The sequence below is a fragment of the Podarcis filfolensis genome, assembly GCF_964270895.1.
Source record: "Podarcis filfolensis genome assembly, chromosome: 6".
Classification (NCBI taxonomy): domain Eukaryota; kingdom Metazoa; phylum Chordata; class Lepidosauria; order Squamata; family Lacertidae; genus Podarcis; species Podarcis filfolensis.
Genome location: NC_139609.1, coordinates 54,235,819 through 54,256,257, shown reverse-complemented (window position 1 = coordinate 54,256,257; position 20,439 = coordinate 54,235,819). Strand labels below are relative to the sequence as shown.

At 46.6% G+C, this 20,439-nt stretch overlaps 1 protein-coding gene across 2 annotated transcripts in view; it reads right to left on the bottom strand.

Annotated features, from left to right (window-relative positions):
- ITPR3 (inositol 1,4,5-trisphosphate receptor type 3) overlaps positions 1-3,259 on the bottom strand; it is a 97,943-nt gene extending 94,684 nt beyond the window's left edge. For both annotated transcript variants that reach the window (XR_014549503.1, XM_083620003.1), the window contains exon 1: positions 1,983-3,259. Coding sequence is in view for 1 of the 2 variants with exons in the window: in XM_083620003.1 (XP_083476129.1) it covers positions 1,983-2,071 (89 nt within the window). In the remaining variant the exon portion in view is untranslated. The remainder of the gene's footprint in view (positions 1-1,982) is intronic.
- Between the last annotated feature and the right edge of the window lie 17,180 nt (positions 3,260-20,439).

Below are 20,439 nucleotides of genomic sequence, written 5' to 3'. Positions count from 1 at the left end.
ATCTAGGCACAAGCAGACTGCTAGGCCCATTAAAAAAGTGCCTGGGTCTGGCGGTTGTGGGGGCAGCGCCATCGCTGTTGACTCCTACTCTGGATTTGCAGGCATCCTGCATGGTTTTTACAAACAGCACAACTCTAAGCAAGATCCTTGGCTGGCAGACAGCAAGCAAGAATCTACCCACATCCAGCATTACTTTGTTCCTTTTCTTCTCCCGGGGAAGGCTTACAGGGTCTGCTGAGGATACAAACGGCCCACCAGAGCAAAGAATAAATTAGCGCAGCTGGATGGCACAGTCTTAGCAGCTACTGAGTACTGTGCACTGACAAGCTCTTGGCAGGTTATGTCACAGTTTACAGGCACTGATTCATGGCTGTTAATTAGCGGCTATGGAGCACCAGCCCTGCACTAGGTGCTGCACACAAGGCAGAAGTGACAAAGTCCCTGCCCAGCAGGCTCACAGTACTAAGCAGAAGACAGGACAAAAGTGAAGGGAGAGATTTGGAGAGAGGAGGAACAAGGGTGGGAGGGTGAGCTGGGAGCAGACAGCACTAGTGAGGCCAGGCCAGGGTGATTCAGGAAAAGGCATCTACAGTTCGTGATACAGTTTGTTTTTCTAAAATAAAGACAAAAGCAGGAATTCTGTTTGCTGCAGATTAGCATTCATCTGTACAACCCTGACAGTATTAATTGCATTAATGGTATTGGGTCATGCTTTTTTGGGGGGAGGGGGTGTTGTTGATCACAAGTGAGAACCAAAGTAACAGGATTTGTCAACATCACTGTTGAAAACTTTAGGAGGGGCAGGGATGAGCAGAAGAAAAGTAAATCCCTGCCACTTCATGGATCAAAATGCCAGTTAGGGCTAGTCCATTCAGTACATCTTACGTCCTAGCAAATAGTTCTGGATAAATGGGGCTCTCAAGCATGAGCATAGCCAGGATTTTTTTCAGGGGAGGCGGGTTTTTGTTAGTGGGGGCAGAACCTCAGATTTGTATTGATTTGGGGGGCTGCTACCTCCCTGCCTCCTCCTTGGCTACGCCCACAGTTTCAAGCATACACTTGATGTGTTGATCAGGCAATCACATATATGGGGGCGGCAACAATCCCCAGGATTGTTCAGATACTCCCCCCCCCTCCCATTGCCACAGTCATGGTGCTCTCTGGAGACAATATGCATGATAACTTGTTACCAATTACATCCGCCCAGGCAAGTGCAAACCCAGGAAGAACTGGGTGGATTAAAAATATATTGTGTAAATTGGCCCAGAGGTCAGAGCAATTTTATTCCTGGTCTTCTTGTTGCCAGAGAAGGCACTGACTTTTATGGCCAAAGCAACTGTCTTTCCCAAAAACTCAAGAGGCTCAAGGAAGCCCACTGTCAGCTCAGTCCGTAGAGCATGAGACTCAGGTACTTTGGGTAAAAGATTCCTGTAATGTCGGGGAGGGGGTTGAACTGGAGGATGACTCTCGTGGTACCTTCCTACTCTGATTCTGAGGCTGAGTTGCCCTTGTCATCGAGCCCGGACCCCTGCTGGCTAAGGACTAAATTACAGCCCAAACCAGGAAGACATCTCGAGCTCCACACCAGCCGAGCTTTTGACCACGCTCGGCAAGCAGATCCTTGCAGGACAAAACAAGCGAACAACAAACCACTTCACCCTCGATCCAGGCCCTACAGAAAGAGATCCCCGCTGCCATTCAGCAGTGCTTGCATGCACGCGTCTGTGCTCCAACCACTCTCAAAAAAAACCCCACGGGCCGTGGGGTGTGTGCAACTCAGGCGCTCTCCGGAACTTCAGCTCAACTTCAGGCTAACGAAAGACTCGCGCATCGCCCTCGATGAGACCAGTGAAGCCATCGCAGCTCTTAGAAACAGCTCCGCTTCCTTCTCAGCGTCGCCGCCGAGCGCCTTTCCCCGCAAGGACTGGCTCTCTCTCTTCCCACCCTCCTCAACCCCGCAGGAAAGGGCGCTGCAAACTCACCCCAAAGTGCTGATGAAGCCATTGACCGACCCTTCGGCGTACAAGGAGACGATGTCCCCAATGTGCAAGAAGCTGGACATCTCATTCATGATTCCAACTCGGCTGGTGTCCCGACGCCTTTCCCGCCGCCCCCCCCCCTCCTCTCTCGAGCTGTTCACCTCCCACCCAGGCGATCCACCATGTGGCCGGCGGGGCACCAGGATGCAATGGTCCAAAGGCTCCTCCGCCCGAGAGGGGCGTCCGGGCAAGGGATCGCCCTCCGTTCACACGTGCTTGTGCTTATCCGCCGGGACGCGGCGCGGCTCGGCTCGGCAGCAAACGAGGAGGGAAAGAAGCGCGGCTGTGTAGTTGGGGCTGGCGCGCGGTGGAGAGGGAGGGGGGGCCGCGGAGATCGGCCAGAGATTTGCATGAGTTCCCAGCGAGACACTCTCTCTTTTTCGTCCAGCTCTCTACCTGCAGCCAATAGAAAGCGATCAGGAAGTCCTGATGAAACATTCGATGCAAATTGGGACTGCGAGCTGGGGGTGGGAGGGTGGCGGCGGAAAAGCCACACCCCTGCTGGCCACGCCCCCTCCCACCCACGGAAGAAACTTTTCCAGCATTGAGAAAGAAATTTTAAAAAAAGTCTTTTGCTTCTGAAGAAGCGTCTCTCTTGCATGTGGAGGGAACAAGAAACTTGGGGAGGTGGGTGGGGAGGGAAATGAATTGTTTCCTCTGCTCCACCTCCCCGCCCTCGCCCGAAGTATGTGTGCGTTTGGTGAGCTTCAAAAAGGAGCATTATCTGATTGTTCTTGCCGGAACTGCCCACGATTACGGCGCGAGGCTCGTGCCAAAGACAATGAAGAATGAAAACAAACAGACACACACACACACACACGCCCCTCTTTTTTCCTCCTTACACCAATCTTCTCCATTCACAGTCCTACCACGCGCTCTCTTGGGCTTTTGAATCCGATCCGAGGAGAAATGCTCTTAATTCGCGCATCAGTGAGCGCACGTGTGCATATACGCACACGTGTATAGACGCACAAGCCCACTCCACACCCGTGCTTCGTAGGCTTTCGTCGCCGCTGATTCACGTGGGGACAAAGTTGGTGGCGCTGAAGCCGGGAGTGGCGCGCGACAGTGCTCTCGCCCTGGTCCGGGCAAGCGGCCGCGCGGGCTTCCTGTCGAGGTAGGCGCTGCAGCTCAGCCTCCGGCGACACGCTGAAAGCGAGAGAGAGAGAGAGAAAGAGCAGAAAGCCAAGACTTGCTCGGGCTAACTCTCCCTTTTGTTTCGCTTGGCTGTAGAGTAGCTACGGTAGTTGTTTTTAAAGCGGCCGCGGCCCTTTATTCTCAGAATCTGCTCGACCCAGGGAAAGAAGGAGGGGCGGAGATAAAAGGGGAACCTGACATCAGTTTAAACCCTGTAAAAAAAAAGGCTAACAGATTCCCGTATTTGACACACGCAAAATAACTTCTTTGAAACAACAGTATTTACCACTTTCAGAAAGAGAGGGAGTTGTACTACATCTAGGTAGTGCCAGGAGTTCTGGCTTCCTTTCAAAGTTTATTTATTACATTTATATCCCGCCTTTCCTCCAGGGAGCTCAAAGAGGCCTAAAGACTTCTCCTCCTCCCCATTTTATCCTCACAACAACCCTGTGAGGTAGGTTAGGCTAAGAGTGTGCGACAACCAGTCCAAGGTCACCCAGTGAGCTTCATGGCTGAGTCGGGATTTGAACCCTGCTCTCCCAGGTCCTAGTCAGGCACTCTAATCGATATACCACACTGGTGCTCATGTTGCTTGCTAGATGCTGTTGCACACCACAACAATCTTCCCAAGCGGTATGAGATTCCAGGTGTTTCAGGTGCACCTACCAGAGACTGTGATCCCTTTTGGGACAACGAGGCACAACAGAGATTGTAGCGTCTTTATGATATAGTCATACCTTGGTTTTCAAACGCATTGGGAGTCGAAGGAAAACTGGGAGTGATTGTTCTGGTTATCAAACGTTCTTTGGAACCCAAACATCCAATGTGACTTCCACAGCTTCCGATTGGCCGCAGGAGCTTCCTGCAGCCAATCGGAAGCCGCACATTGGTTTCCGAACGTCTTGGAAGTCAAACGGACTTCCAGAAAGGATTCCGTACGACTTCCAAGGTGCCACTGTATATGGTTTATTTACACATATACACAAACCTGAACTTAGATGAAAGGTTTGCAGAGAATTCACATCCCAGGCAGGCCTGGCTATCTCCATAAACGCAGCTTTGGATTTAAAAAACAGCAAAAGGCCATCCTCTGTGTTTCTTTGTTACAGCTTCTCCCAGACAGCCCACATCAAGTTGCCCCCCACCACTAACCAACCCACCCACCCGCTTGCCAAGCCATTTGCAGAAACTGAAGCCTTTTCCCTGTTCACTTACATCATCCACCCTGAAATCCTACACCCCTTTGGTCTCTGCCCACCGACACACAGCTTGTCTGGCAGTGTTTGCTTGATGGTTTCCTTGATGAGCTGTCACTAGTCTTTGTGTCTTAATGGCTTACACCAGTGGTTCTGAAAGGGTGTGGCAGAGGAGAGGACAAGTGTGGTGGGAAGACTCAAGAACAATCAAAGAAACATAAACATTTCAGCATGGTGTAGTATAGTATCAAAATTATATATTTATATATAGACACACAGACACAACCAGAAACAGTATAATTCATTCTCTTCTGTAGCTACATTGTTTTTATACTTTCTGGATGTCCCATGAACATATTATAAAGTAGTTGTGTTCTGTGTTATGCATCAAACATTGCTAGGAGTTGTTTCTTTTTGTTTTGCAATTTATTTCCTACCAATAAAAAAAATTGGTGTGACGTGAGCAAATTTTTATTCTGAAAGTGTGGGCCAAAGAAAAAAAATTTGAGAACCCCTTAGCAAGACCTGTCAAGCTAGCCTGGCTTGTTAGAAGGAGCTAAACCCAGGAAAGTCCATGTTTGGCAGTTTAATCACACCTTGATTAATTCTAACTTTTGACAGTTCTAAGAATTATGGGTGACCTGCACCCACAAACCCCAGCATATAAAAATACATTTTGGCTCCTGTGTCATTAACAGCTATAAACTCCACCTTTACCAAGTGTGGAGATACAATGATGAAGAAAGCTTCACCATCAAAGTTTTTGCCTGCCTTGCAACCACTAAAGGCACCTGAACCCCACCAGGCAAAATACAGCACACCTGCTTGCATAGAAGCCAGCTCCTGAGGGCTGAGAGGTCTTTGGCCTTGCCCCAATAAAGTATTTTAGAGGGCTGCCCCCCCCTCAAAAAAAAAGTTGATGGTCATTGCCATTCAATGTAGGGGTTGTAGAAAATATAAAACAAGTTTTGCAGAAGGGTAGGAGCTTTACAAAAATCCCAAGTGGCAACAAAACTTAAAACAGCCCAATGAGGGCTGAATACGCTCAGTAAGACATAGCATTTAGAGTGATCTAGAAAAAGAAAAGGGGAAAGTGGGGTGGGGTGGGGAGGGAATGGCTGGCTGGCTTCCTTCCTGCCTGAAAAGGATTACTCATTTTAGGAGGGAGGAGGCACTGCAACATTTTGTTGCAAGTCCTCTTGTTATAGCCAATTAGAAAACTGTTGCCTATGGTTATTGCCGTGTCTGGAATTTTGGAGGTATAAGGATGCCTTGAGCATAACATTGAACCTATCTAAAAATCCCTACATAGGAAGCTTATGAAAAATAAGGAATTACCTCTCAGCAGTACACTGGGGCAGTGATTGCCAGATTGGGTCAGCCCTGTGAATTGCTGATTTGTATAGTCCACAGTGTTGATTAACAGTGGATCTTTCGAAGGAGACTGCACACACCATAAAATCATTGAGTTGGTGTGTTGGAAAGTATCTCCAGAGTCATCTAGTCCAACCCCCTACCATGCAGGAATCACAGCTAAAGAGTCCTTGACAGATGGTCATCCAGCCTCTGTCATTGAACCTCTGAGCAGATTCCAGGCCTTAAAATTAGTGGTTCCAGGCATTAAAATCAGCACCAGGTGGATGTGGAAGGCACAATATCTTCAGCAGATGGCTCTGCATTTCCATGTGCTGCCTTTTAAATTTACCTATTGCCTCTGTTGTAATAACAAATACGTTTAAAAATAGAAATCTATTTCCTTCTGTTCTCTTCCAGAATGCAAACAATTTTTAGATTTCGATATAATTCAGGGATCTATTACACACCAACACATATGGCAGCGCTAGGAGACCATGTAATGCTGATTTTGCAGGGGTACTACAAATTCAGGCCTGTCAGGAAATGCTGCATTTTTAGAGCAGGGCAAATTTAGAAACTTTTATCCCAGATGGAGAATAATCAGTCAGAAATTAACTCACTGCTTTTTTAGCTGCCGCACTGCTCTTGAAACTAGGTCTCACTTTTAAGAGCTGCACTGAACACTCTCTTCTCCCCAGCTACTCAAGAACTGTCACATTTATCTCCTAACCTTTTGACAAGGACTTCAGGGCCTTTTGCCCCTTATCCCCTTTTTTATTCTACTTTTTAAAATGTTGCTTACAATGGTGGCTTTCCTCCTAAAGTCACCCTAAATTTACATGTGGGTTTTTATGCAAATTTATGGTCCAGGCCTGAAGATTTTTCAGGATCGGGGGGGGGGGGAACCCTGATCGAGTGAGTAGACATGTTTCCATTTTGTACACCACAGCCAACTCCGACATTTTATCTCACAAGCTCTGCATGCAGAATGCAGAGCCATGGGGGTTCTGCTCTGCTTCCACAGCTGAAGGCAGCCATGCTTCTGAATACCAGTTGCTGGAAGCCTACCCACTTGGTTGGAAAAGTTGAACCTCCCTGTTCTAGATAGTGGGTCGAGAGGGGTTGTGCTCTTGCACAAAGGCAGATTTTACATCAGCCGCTCTGTCCTCTTTTGCCCCTTTTGCATGTGGCCCTTGAAAGCTTGTCCAGAAGGAAAGATGGCCCTTGGTCTGAAAAACATTGCTCTCTCCTGAATTAGCACTTCAAAACTAGGTATACAGTGTTGTTACCAACTACCACTACATTGATTGTCACTGTGCTTAGCTTGTGCGTATTTGAGTTTTGCTTAGACATGAGACAGATTTCTTGCATTTTGTGTTTTTTGGTGCCAATATTTTCTCCCTCCCTACCATCGTGTGTGTGTCTTCCAACAGAATAACACTTCATCTGTCTGCCAACATGGCATCTAGTCCACAAAAGGTGATGCCACAATCAATCTGTGAGCATTGAAGGTGCCACAAGACTTTCTGCTGTTTCTGCTGCTGCAGCAGATTATCCCCTCTGGAATTTGATACCTCATCTTGCTTCAGAAATCATTGATTCAGGTTTCTTATGCTGAATTAGCAACTCTCATTAACATGGACAAGAAATCCCACAATATTTCAACCATGAATCACTGCTCTTTGCCTTTGGTCGTTTGCACTATGCCTGCACTGAAGTTTTAAATCCATGCCCCTTGGAATGTATAACATAATGGCCATTTACAAAGAGACCTTTGAGGACACAGTTATGAATTTGTGGAGGGAGTTCTAATACTGAGGAGCTACTCATTAACCAGTACCACTTTCCTTGCCATTTAATTCTCATCACCTCCTGTTAGCCCATTGAATCTTGGAAGTTTACCAGCCAGAAATTAAAAAGACTAAGAGCTATAGCTTCAGGATAACTTAAACTGGTGGGCTAATTTGTTTTAAAAGACCTGTTTTAGGTTATAAAACCTAATAATAATTATAATAATAATTATAATTATATGACCTGTTTTGGGGTGGGGGGAGACCTTAGTGAATCCTCGAGCCAGTGTGGTGTAGTGGTTAAGAGCGGTAGACTCGTAATCTGGTGAACCGGGTTCGCATCTCCGCTCCTCCACATGCAGCTGCTGGGTGACCTTGGGCCAGTCACACTTCTCTGAAGTCTCTCAGCCTCACTCACCTCACAGAGTGTTTGTTGTGAGGGAGGAAGGGAAAGGAGAATGTTAGCCGCTTTGAGACTCCTTAAAGGGAGTGAAAGGCGGGATATAAAATCCAAACTCTTCTTCTTCTTTGAGTCAAGGGGGTTATTAATGAGAGTATATGGAGATTACAGAAGTACCAATGTCAGAGGAAGGAGAGAAAGGAGACGCCACAGCATGATATGCCTTATTGGTTTCGTGAAAACAACACGCACCACATTTGCAGAAAGACTTGGTGACCCAAAGAGAACTTGGGGGAGGCTGAAACATCATCTCAGAAAAGTGGTGCATGGAAGGGCGTTGCTGGGAGGTGATTCCTCAAGTTAGTCATCGTTACGCTACCTTTCTGATCCCATCCGTCTGCTCTTTTCCCCATGCATTCTGCTATCTCTGCCTCCAGTCCCACCATTCAAGGGAAAAGGATCTAACTATAAATGTGCATCCTTTCTCAGTGTATATTAACCAGGGGATCCAGGAAAACTTTGAAAAGGAAGTGATTGCAAGAGGCTTCTGGGTGTGACTCAGTGTGGTTAAGGCAGCAGAGTCATCTGTCTCCATGGCACAGTCTCTCTTCTTGGCTAGCTTGCCTTCTTTTTCCATGCTGCAGTTCATCAACGGGAAGCTTTTCAAGCTGCGGATTCCCCATCCCAGCACATTGGAGTTTCCTCTGGCACCAGAGCCTCTCCACCCACTCCTAGTGCACGCACACCCTTCCTTGAATCAGTTTTGGTTTCAGCATGTTTTTCACACCGTTGCATTTAAACAGATGTCCTCCCTCAGCTTCACAGACCACCAATATGCTCAGGCACAGATGCCCTCCCTCTGGCAGGATGATGTCACGTAGGAAGGAATGATGCCCACCATGGCTGTCATGCAGGACCACATCAAAGCAAGGCTCCTTTCACAGCCGCTGGAAACTGGGTTAGACTCCAAATAACAACTAGGGTAGAAGTGTGGGCGGATGTCAACAGAGGCAGTGACAAAAGAGAGCAGTTTCTTGGGGGTGGAACAAATGACAGGTGGAAAAGAAAATGGGGTGCAAATTGTTCTAACCATGTGAGTGGAACAGACCTACCCTGGATTTCTCTTGAACGAGCATCAAACAACATTGCAAAACATGCTTGAGAAAGGCATAGGAGAGGTCAAACAAACACCCCAGAGAGGCACTACATTCTTGGAAGGTGAGTCCTAGAAATACAAGATTGGCTTTTTGAAGGCCGTAATATCAGCACCTGCATGTGGGGGTGCTGTGTTATACTGAATTATACCTTTAATCCATCTAGCTGAGCTCAGCATTGTCTATTCTAACTGGCAGCAGTTCTCCCCCTTTTCAGAAAGAAGTCTTTCTTCCCAGTTCATGCTGGTGATTTGATTTCTCCTCCTGTCTCCCTGCCCCCCAGCTACTCTGTGTCCCTCCCCTGCCTCCCATCCTCTCAGATCATTTCTCTTTCCCTCCTATCCCCAGTTGCTCTGCTTTCCTGATCAGCTGCTGATGCGAGCCTTGTAAAAGCTCGTGGAATTGGAAGATCTTCCAATTGACAAACTTTTCAAGTGGGGGAAATGGAACCAGCTTTGCCACCTCCTAAGGAAAGGGTGCAGTGAGTGGAGGGTTGGTGGCAGTCAGAGACTTCATGGGCACCAGGGAAGTCGTAGAGGATGCAGCTGCACCCATGGGTGCCACAACTGCAACCACACAGCCTAGCCAGTCATGTGAGTGAGAGTGGGTGTGTGCAGCCAAGTATTTCTGCACTGCAATGTTATCTGGCCATCAGTAAGCCAGCCACTGCCCAGCAAGCATTTGAGGAAGAAGTAGCTGGCAATGTGAAAGTGAAAATGACTCTAACTGCCTTTGTGTTAGAAGGAGCAGAAGAGACACTGGACGCTTTGTTTTCACAGCCAAGTCAGGGAGAGAAGGAATTCTCCAGGGAGAGAAAATATAAAAGGAGGAATTCTTGGCCTGTGAGACAAATCTTCTCCCACCCCAATGCCCTCAGCTGTTAACCCAGAAGTACAATGCAGTCTCAGAAGGATGAGCTCTCTGTAGCATCTCTCATGCCATATACACCCTCCCCCTAGAAGTCGTACAGCGTGATAATCTATCATCCGGGGGGAAAAGAGAGAGAAGGGAAATGGCCACCAGACGAGATCCGCACTTTGTGACATTTGTAGTTCCCAAATAAAGTTTGGAATGGCAATAAAAATCTGCAGGTTACAGGGGATATTGTGCTGCATAGGAGGAGATGCTAAGGAGAAGGTTCTCATGCAGGGATGAAGGCAGTCAATCGGAGAGGGAGAGGGCAGCAAGTCCTTGAAAGCAGAGAGAAAGGACTACCTGCCCAATGGATTTTGCCACCAATTTGACACGTGTTACAGAATTCCTTGTAAGGTCAGCAAAGATTATGAGGCTTCACTCTCAGGCACTCATAGCTGCGGTGAAAGCTGTTCCATTAAGACAAATGGGGCGCTGCCCCACCAATCTTAGTTTGTCCTCAGCCAACCCCCAGTGGCCTGCCTCCTTTCTTTCTTACAGCCAGTCCGTGGGGTGTCATATAACATCAATCTTGGTGCTGTCCTTGTAGAACACGGGAGAAAACTCTAATTGAGTTGCCCTGCCTGCCATTGGTTGGGGTGCCACCTGCTGTCAGTGGCGGACCTACATTTCAGGGGCCCTGAAGTTTGAACTGTCATGGGGGCCCCTTTGCTAATAAATCCCCCACAGCCCTGCATAAGGGGCATTGGGGTTGGCCTGTGGTGTTGCTACCCTCTTCAGCACTCAGGGGTTCTGTGACAGAGAAGTCAATGTGCCAAGCATTCCATGGAACTAGGTGGTTTTTAAATCACCGGCCTAAGGGAGAGGTGCCTGTAGACCAGTGGCGTAGCGTGGGTTGACAGCACCCGGGGCAAGGCAAGTAATTTGCACCCCCTAACCCGTGGATTTGCGCCCCCTAACCCTAACCCCCAGATGTTGCGCCCGGTGCGGCCTCCCCTGCACCCCCACGCTATGCCACTGCTGTAGACATTTCACCTGCATGCTGATAGGCAGGTAGCAGAACTGGCCTGCCCATTATGCCTGGTTAAGTGAACGCCTCATGCAGTGGAAGTGCAAGAAGCAGCACTTCACCCACCTGCCCCACCGCTTCCACCACTGACAAAGAGCGGTTCTAGTACGCGACATTGCCGCTTGTCTTCCCTGCCTCCAGGAGGAGAAGCCAAGCAAGTAGCAACAATTTGTGGGGTGCCTCAGCTCCCCTGAGTTCAGTGAGACCTGGAGCATTCCTGCCTGCCACATTGCTGGTCAGCTCCCCATCCCGAGGTAAGATAATTGGCAACACTTGGAGGAGTGCCCTGGCTGCCGCTGAGTTTGGTGAGAGATGGAGCCCTGCCATGGCGGAAGTGGAATGTGGGGCAAGGAGGCAGCACTTCCTGTTTCGTCTCAGGTGGTAAAACAGGACAGGCCATTCCTGTCAGGTAGTGAGAGAATCAGGCACAAAGCACACAGAGATACAGAGGGACAGCCTTGTGTGTTATCAAGGCCCGGTGGTGTAAGAAGGGGTGTGTGGTGGGTGTGGGTCGCCCCAGGTGTCATCTCTTAGGGGGGTGACAAATTAGCAAAAATATGTGTTTTTAAAATAAAAAAAATTGGGCGGGGCTCACGACACTTTTTAAAATTTTTTTATTAAAAACGAGTTTAATATCGTCTGACAATTAATTAACCTCAACAAGTCAACATAATATGTATTGAAACTTTTTAGTTCAGTCAACAAACGCAACGAAACATGGCTGAACTCAATGCTGTGTAGTGGAGAGTGTATGGATAAGGAACTGTGTGTGTGTTTCTTTCCGCCGAAGTCTGTCTCTGCAGTTTGTACTCGAGCGAGGGGTGGGAGGTGAGAAGAAATTTTTCGCACCGGGTACCACCTGACCTTGCTACGCCACTGTCAAGGCCTGGTATTTTTCACTGAAGTTCTTTCTTTTCAGCAAGGCCAACAGACGGCTGCACTTGACCTAACTTTCATTGCAACCACTCGCTAATCTTTAGGAAACAGGGCAGCTATTGAAGAGGTTACCAGACAAAAGGATGTTGTGCAGGAACCTCCCATTCCCGAGAGGTTTTCCTGCCCCAGTCTTGCACGCTGGCTGGTCTGAATTTATATCTGCTCACTCTTCAATGGAGAACAATCCTTATCCGGGGTTGGCAGCCTAGCCCACTTGCAAGCGTAGCACAGCCGTTGGCAACTTGATTCCATTGGGAGGCAGCAATAGCAGTGCATTGTCTCCCATGGACAATATAAAATGTGCATATTGCTACGAATGCAGGGCACATGCAAGGGAATCCGACTGCTATTGACAGCCACAAGTCCAGTAAATGGTGGGTTGAGAGCAGGGAGGGGGGAGAAATTCAGTTCATTCCACATTTAAAGGCAAATTTACCCAATTCACTCTTCCAAAACAAGATGCAAACCAAAACACAGTCATCCATCGAAATTTGCAACGCAGTTTTCTAGGCAAGTAATTCGTACAAAAATGAACATGCTAAAGTGTGCATAAAAAGCACCTGTTATTTAAAATAGCAGACACAAATGCTGTAGGAAGTATTGCTCTCCCAAAATGTATATATAAGGACAAATTGCTTACAAATATCTGTCTGTTGCGAGAAATTCACACTCAAATGCTGCTGAATTTTCAGAATGACTTGTTAAATTCATAAACTGATATAAATTCATAAACTGTTTTCTAATCTCAAGGCTGCTTGGTGGGTGAGGTGCTCTGGTTTTCATTCTGATTGTGGGTGGGAAAGAAAGGGATAAACCTCCCTCTCCTCATGCCACAATCTTGATAACAATTTGTGTGTGTGTGTGTGTGTGTGTGTGTGTGTGTATACACATCCCACCAGTCATTAATTAAAGGGAGGGAAAGAGGCGTACCTGCATACATATAGTTTGGCCCTCAGAAAAGTAGCTGTGAGCCCCAGGCACAATAATACCAGACACTGTGAAGAAATAAGGCAAAAGAAACTCTGAGCATGTAAGGAGTGTATTTCTCATGTCATTGAGCAAACAGCCACATGCAAACACATTTGGGATTAGAGTCTGTCTTCTGGATAAAATTAATCCTAACCGCATGGCTTTTTAGAAATTAGACAACTATTGTCAGTGGCAGGGGGGCAGGGTGGATATGGTACCAAATCCTCCTTTTCTTTTTTGATAAAGAGTTAAACAAATTCAGAAATGAAGTCACTTTGAGTTCTGGTTTTAAAATACATTCAATCCCCTCTTGGCATGGCTCTGTGTGACTTGCAGGTAAATTTCCATAGTTGAGGCAATAACCTTCCCTCGGGAAATTCTGTCTTTTTAATACGATTAAGGAGGGTAAAAATTAGTGAGGAATTAAATATAGCACGGAACAGAAGAACAATTAACAGCTGCCATTAGCAGCCACTGGACCGACCAGCAGTGGGACGGAGGCCGCAGCCGGATGGAAAGGGAGGCTGGCCGGGGAAGCAGACAGGCATTATCCGGTAGTGATTGGAAATCCTAACCAGCTTCGTCTGGCATAGAAGTTTCAGCAACTAGACTCTGAATGCCTAGCGACTCCATTGGCAGCGTGGTCAGGTCCACACTAAGCACGCAAGTCTCTTGCCTTCATTTAATCAGAAGTAAACATACACCCTTAATAGTTTCCTTGTGCTTCCTACTTCCTTGAAAGATGAATTGATTGTAGGGCGAAGGTCACACCAGCTCCATATACATGGCCAAACACTATCACTACTGGGGAAATAACGTTAAGTAGCAGGGTGTTGTGGTTTTATTTCTTTATTTCATAAAATTTATACGCCTCTTGATCAGGGCCATCTTAAGCATATCGGGCGCCGTGGTGCAAAGCTCCCTCCACACACAGACACACAGACACACTGTTTCCCAGAGTTGTTGACCCTTTTTTAGAGAGGAAGGCACTGCCGGCAGGGCTGGAGGAGGCAGACAGGGGCTGAAAAAAAACAAAAAAGCAAGACAACCTCAAAGCGGTTTACAAAAAGATAAAACAAACAGAGGGAAAAAATCACAACCTTACTTTTACAAAATTTAAAATACTAAAGCAGATTAAAATAACATCAACTTTCTCAACATCTGGGTTGTTGTTGTTGTTGTTGTTTAGTCGTTTAGTCATGTCCAACTCTTTGTGATCCCATGGACCAGAGCACACCAGGCACGCCTGTCTTCCACTGTCTCCCGCAGTTTGGTCAAACTCATGCTGGTAGCTTCGAGAACACTGTCCAACCATCTCGTCCTCTGTCGTCCCCTTCTCCTTGTGCCCTCCATCTTTCCCAGCATCAGGGTCTTTTCCAGGGAGTCTTCTCATGAGGTGGCCAAAATATTGGAGTCTCAGCTTCAGGATCTGTCCTTCCAGTGAGCACTCAGGGCTGATTTCCTGAAGAATGGATACGCTTGATCTTCTTGCAGTCCATGGGACTCTCAAGAATCTCCTCCAGCACCATAATTCAAAAGCATCAATTCTTCGGTGATCAGCCTTCTTTATGGTCTAATTCTCACTTCCATACATCACTACTGGGAAAACCATAGCTTTAACTATACTGACCTTTGTTGGCAAGGTGATGTCTCTGCTTTTTAAAAATAAAAAAGCAACATCTGGGTAGACTTGTCTAAACAAGAACGTTTTCAGCAGGGGCCAAAAACAGTACTATTGATCTCAGTAGGCAGAGTTTCCCAGAGTTGTTGACCCTTTTTTAGAGAGGAAGGCACTGCCGGCAGGGCTGGAGGAGACAGACAGGGGCTGAAAAAAACAAAAAAGCAAGACAACCTCAAAGCGGTTTGCAAAAAGATAAAACAAACAGAGGGAAAAAATCACAACCTTACTTTTACAAAATTTAAAATACTAAAGCAGATTAAAATAACATCAACTTTCTCAACATCTGGGTTGTTGTTGTTGTTATTGTTTAGTCGTTTAGTCATGTCCAACTCTATGTGATCCCATGGACCACAGCACACCAGGCACGCCTGTCTTCCACTGTCTCCCGCAGTTTGGTCAAACTCATGCTGGTAGCTTCGAGAACACTGTCCAACCATCTCGTCCTCTGTCGTCCCCTTCTCCTTGTGCCCTCCATCTTTCCCAGCATCAGGGTCTTTTCCAGGGAGTCTTCTCATGAGGTGGCCAAAATATTGGAGTCTCAGCTTCAGGATCTGTCCTTCCAGTGAGCACTCAGGGCTGATTTCCTTCAGAATGGATAGGCTTGATCTTCTTGCAGTCCATGGGACTCTCAAGAATCTCCTCCAGCACCATAATTCAAAAGCATCAATTCTTCGGTGATTAGCCTTCTTTATGGTCTAATTCTCACTTCCATACATCACTACTGGGAAAACCATAGCTTTAACTATACTGACCTTCGTTGGCAAGGTGATGTCTCTGCTTTTTAAAAATAAAAAAGCAACATCTGGGTAGACTTGTCTAAACAAGAATGTTTTCAGCAGGGGCCAAAAACAGTACTATTGATCTCAGTAGGCAGAGAATTGCAAAGTGCAGGTGCTGCCACACTCATTGATTGAGTTCTTAGAAATGCGGAATGGGTATTATGTGGCACGCTTCACTGGTTTCATATGCATTTCCAAAATAAATTATAACTCCATCTCCTAATATGCAATTATAAGATTGCAACTTTCAATACAGGCTCCCTTACAGAGGTGGTAGAATGCCAACCTCCGCCCTGAAACTCTGTTAGCGACTTTGCAAAATAACCTCAAACGGCTGTTGTTCAGCCCCCATAACCCCTCTCATATATATTGGATTGTCCCCCACAGCACAATCATTCAGGCAGCAGCTTAAGACCGCTTTGTTCCTGCGGGCTTTGGGGGCATAACAGGAGTGGTGCCATTTGTACAATGAAAGTTGGTGATTATTTACATTTGATTCTGTAAGGTGGTTCTACTTTTGCTTTTAGTTCTAGAACTAATGCTCTAGTTCTGTTGGTAGTTGTCCTGGCCTCTCGGTAAGAGGAGTGGAGGGATAAAAGGAACAGTAACAGTGGTAGAGAAGAAAGAGGGAATGAAGTTCCTGTGTGAAATGTAATGGGATCGCTAACCACCCCATGTTCAGTATTTATATTATTACCAATATCTTTCCCAGTGATATAACTCCAGGCTGTGGCTCTCCAAGCTTCATTCTCTAGCCCTTGGAATTCTCCCCAGGCCATACACTCCCTGCCACTGTTTCACACCTGAAGTCTTTTGCCTGCCTGGAAGGTGCCCTGGACCTCTGACAATACCTGTTGCTTGTCTGGATGGAGGACAGGGATGGGTGTGTATAGAAACTAGCCTACTGTACAAAGATAAAATTCATACCGTTCAACTGTCCTGATTGAAGCAGGACATCCCAGAATTACAGAAGCCATCTCAGCTTCCGATTGCATCCTGGTATGTCCCAGTTTTTGGTCCAGCACAATGGCATTTGAGTCAGTTGGCTTGCAGCAGAGCGCAGGACCAAAAGGTGCTTGTTTTTTGGTCTCACTCTTGCATGAATCAGCTGGTTCCCACAAGAGCTCAGGACCAAAAGACACTGGTTTTGGGCCACACACTCTGACATGAATCAGCTGGCTCACAACAGAGCACCGGAGCAAAAAATGAGCATCCCAATTTTGACATTGGTACGAAAATCTGCATGCATCCACTTTTGCCTCTTGGCCCTCAGAAAGTTGATCAGAAGGGAATGTGGCCCTGAAAAAGATTTCCCACCCCTATTATAACCTCTACTAAAGGTAAAGGGACCCCTAACCTATAGGTCCAGTCGCAGACGACTCCTTGGTTGCAGTGCTCATCTCGCTTTATTGGCCGAGGGAGCCGGCGTACAGCTTCCAGGTCATGTGGCCAGCATGACTAAGCCGCTTCTGGCGAACCAGAGCAGCGCACGGAAACGCTGTTTACCTTCCCGCTGGAGCGGTACCTATTGATCTACTTGCACTTTGATGTGCTTTTGAACTGCTAGGTTGGTAGGAGCAGGGACCGAGCAATGGGAGCTCACCTCGTTGCGGGGATTTAAACCACCAACCTTCTGATTGGCAAGCCCTAGTTTAACCCACAGCGCCACCTGCGTCCCTTATAACCTCTACTAGAAGATGTGAATAAAACCATCTTCTTCACAGCCGGAAGCCCTAGTAAGCTTCATTCATCCACTACATATACTTCAAAAGAAGAGGGACCTTGGAGATTAAGGGTTTGTTTTTTCTGCTGATGTTACTACTAGCTGGACAAGGGTCTGGAAAATGCAACCTCCCTAGCTGCTAAGTAATCAGGGAACCGTATCTCCACTTGGCTCCCACAGGAAATCAATTTCCTTCCCTCTGGGCAAAACAACAGACAGACTGGTTTTAAAAGCTTTAGATTTGGGGGACGCTATTCCTTCATCACTTGTTCTGCTGAATCACGGCCGCTCTTTAGAAAATGGCTAGATCAAAAGAGGTTATTTAAATATAAGGAAACAGAGAATGTCCGTAATGTGGATTGGGGGCTGCTTCATCTGTTATGAAGTTCTGGCCTGGAAAATGTGATGTACAATTTACTATGAAACTTATGCACACATAATAAATGCTCGTTTCGGCCGTATTTATCCATGTGCATGCTCTAGGAAGTTGTAATTGCGCTACTTGGTGTAGTTTTATGAATCTGGACAACTGCTTGGCATAATTTAGTGCAAGACAGCCATACTATTCTGTGACACAAAAAGGCTACCTTTCTAGGTTTCCCCTACATCAAGAAGTTCATGATAGTATGAGCTGTTCAGCAATGGAACAGCCTCAGAAGATGTTGGGTCCTCCTTCACTGGAGGTCTTAAAGCAGAGACTGGGTGGCCAAATATCAAGGATGCTGCAGTAGTGGACTTCCTACATTAGCATGGGGCTGGACCACAGAGGTGGAGTGTGGTGGGGGTGGTGGGGGCGGCACGCACTGGGTGCCATCCCTGAGGGGGGTGAAAAATCCTGGCTGGGCCCGATCACAGCTATGCTGGATTGCACGCCCCCCCCCCGGCCTGGCCGCCAGGCCAGAGCGCACCCCCTGGCCGGACATGATCGCCCCGCCCCCTGGGTCGGGAGTCATGGGGGCAGAGTGTCCTTACCCTGCACTCCCGCCTGGAGGAGGCAGGCAGATTGGGGAGAGGACGGGAAGGAGGCAGGTGAGCAAAAACGGAGGGGGGCCGGAATGGGTGCCGCCTGCCCCATCTCATTCCTCCCTATGGGCGATTTGCACCGCCCCAGGTGCCGGAGAGGCTTCCTTCGCCACTGCTGGACCAAAAGACCTTTGAGATCCCATCCAATGCTTAGTCAACAGTGATGGGCATTTGCTATTCCAAATATTTGACTGTGTGCAACCTCCGCCTGTTCGGGTTGGGGATGGAAAACTAATTTATATATGAAAGGAGTAGGGTGGGCTGAATAGCAGTAGTTTGATGTTAATTTGCAACTTTGCTAATAAAGTTAAATGGGAGAGGTTAGCTTTAGAATGCCACGATGCTGATGTTACTATGAATTGGGTGTTGTCTGTGTCCTTGCATCTGCATACTTCTAAAACCAACCCAAGTGATACATCTGTACGTACAAAGACCCTTTACATTTCCAGCACTCTCCAAAGGAAAAGGGGATACCTAGAATTGCCCATTTCTCTGAAAGTGGAAGCATGAAATGATATGATGTATATATACATTGACCAAGACAGCAGCCTGCCTTTGGATTCGAATTATATGTACCTGAACAGCTGAGACTGCAAACCCACCTATTTTTTCTGACTATGAGAAATACTTCCTCCAGGTGAGTCAACTAGGTTTGGTCTGAAATTTGACCCTACTATAAAAGCCTGTTGTTGACAAAGCCCATTTGAGTAACTGGACAATGCCGCTCCTGAACATCCGCTGACTCATTCAGCCTCCATAATTGCCTGAGTGGAATTATATATTATGATGAAGCCTTCAAACTCTGCTTGCTTGCTTGTCAGTAAATCAATCAGAAAGTTCTGACGAAGCTGTAAATTATAGGAGAGAACTGAAGAATGAGTAGCACTTTGCAGTTTATCGCCTATAACAATGAGCATTTGGTGAATTTTGTTTACAGGATCATGACACTTCCTTTTAACAAAATGCCTTGAAGGTAACATATATTTCATACGGCACCTTTAATCCCAGAGGATTTTAAAGTATTTGGTATCATTCTTCAATCTTCACTGAAATGCAATTTGATTAGAATGTTCGAAGAGATTTCCATATATATATGTCAAATGGGACTATGAAGACCCTGGGAAGGCTAATATCACACTGCAAAAAAGCCACAAGCATGAATCCTAAGAGCATTCAACAAATAACCTGCTGTGGGATTCAATTCATTACGGCAATTGCAGCTGCTTCCAGGTACGAAGCTTCTTCGGACAGTTAAACCATCGTTTAGTATATTACTTGGGGGTGAGCTCCTTGGAAACCTGACATCAGTTGCAGATGGACAACACTGAACCACCTAAACATTTCTGATTCCAACATGTTTGGTACTCTCAGGATCTCAACTTAAAGTAAACCCACAAAACAAACACACATGTATGGAAAGGATACATCAGAATGAGCTGTGACCATGCTAAGTTTTTTGGAGTCACTTCTGTAAGATGCACTCAATGGGGATCTAGGAAACAGATTACAGTACCCACAGATAGTAAGTAATCCATTTTTTATTGTAACTCTTAGAAGGGAGACTGCACACTGTTTAAAATCTAATTTTGGATTTGAAGCAGCTGAGTACTTGTAAAATTTCCATAGATCTCTAAGACACGTGGAAAGGGAGGAGGCATGGCAAAGCACATGAGTCCCACATGTATTTGAAACTTACCAAGGAAGAGACATGCAAGTTCCCTTTTGCACACAATTCTGTGAAATAGTGCTTTTCGTTGCTTATCAGAATGTGTGAAACAGCTCTGAAGGTTCCTTAAATCTAAGCAGCAGAAAGTGGCACAATGAATATTGAATCAGTGCACCTGAATCCCACAAGCCACATGTGGCAGGGATGAACCCTGCCCGATCCTGGCTGACTGGTTAAGTCCAGATAAACCAGCAGGATCCGTACAACTGGCACTGTGCAAACCAGGCATAGGCAAACTCAGCCCTCCAGATGTTTTCAGACTACAACTCCCATCATCCCCCACCAATGGTCCTGTTAGCTAGGGATGATGGGAGTTGTAGTCCCAAAACATCTGGAGGGCTGAGTTTGCCTATGCCTGGTGCAGACTATCAACTGTAAAACTCTACATTTTAAAGACTATAGTTGATGGGGAATAATGTCCTTTGGATGGAGCCTTAGGTATGAATGGATGCTGAAATATGGAGTCATGTAGTGATTTCATGCTCTTTATTGCAGCTCGTAAAACAGTGAGTGAATTTCCCCCCAAACCTCAGGCTTTATATACATTATTTACACAATGAGTCCCATCTGACTGGTTGATTCTGCTTC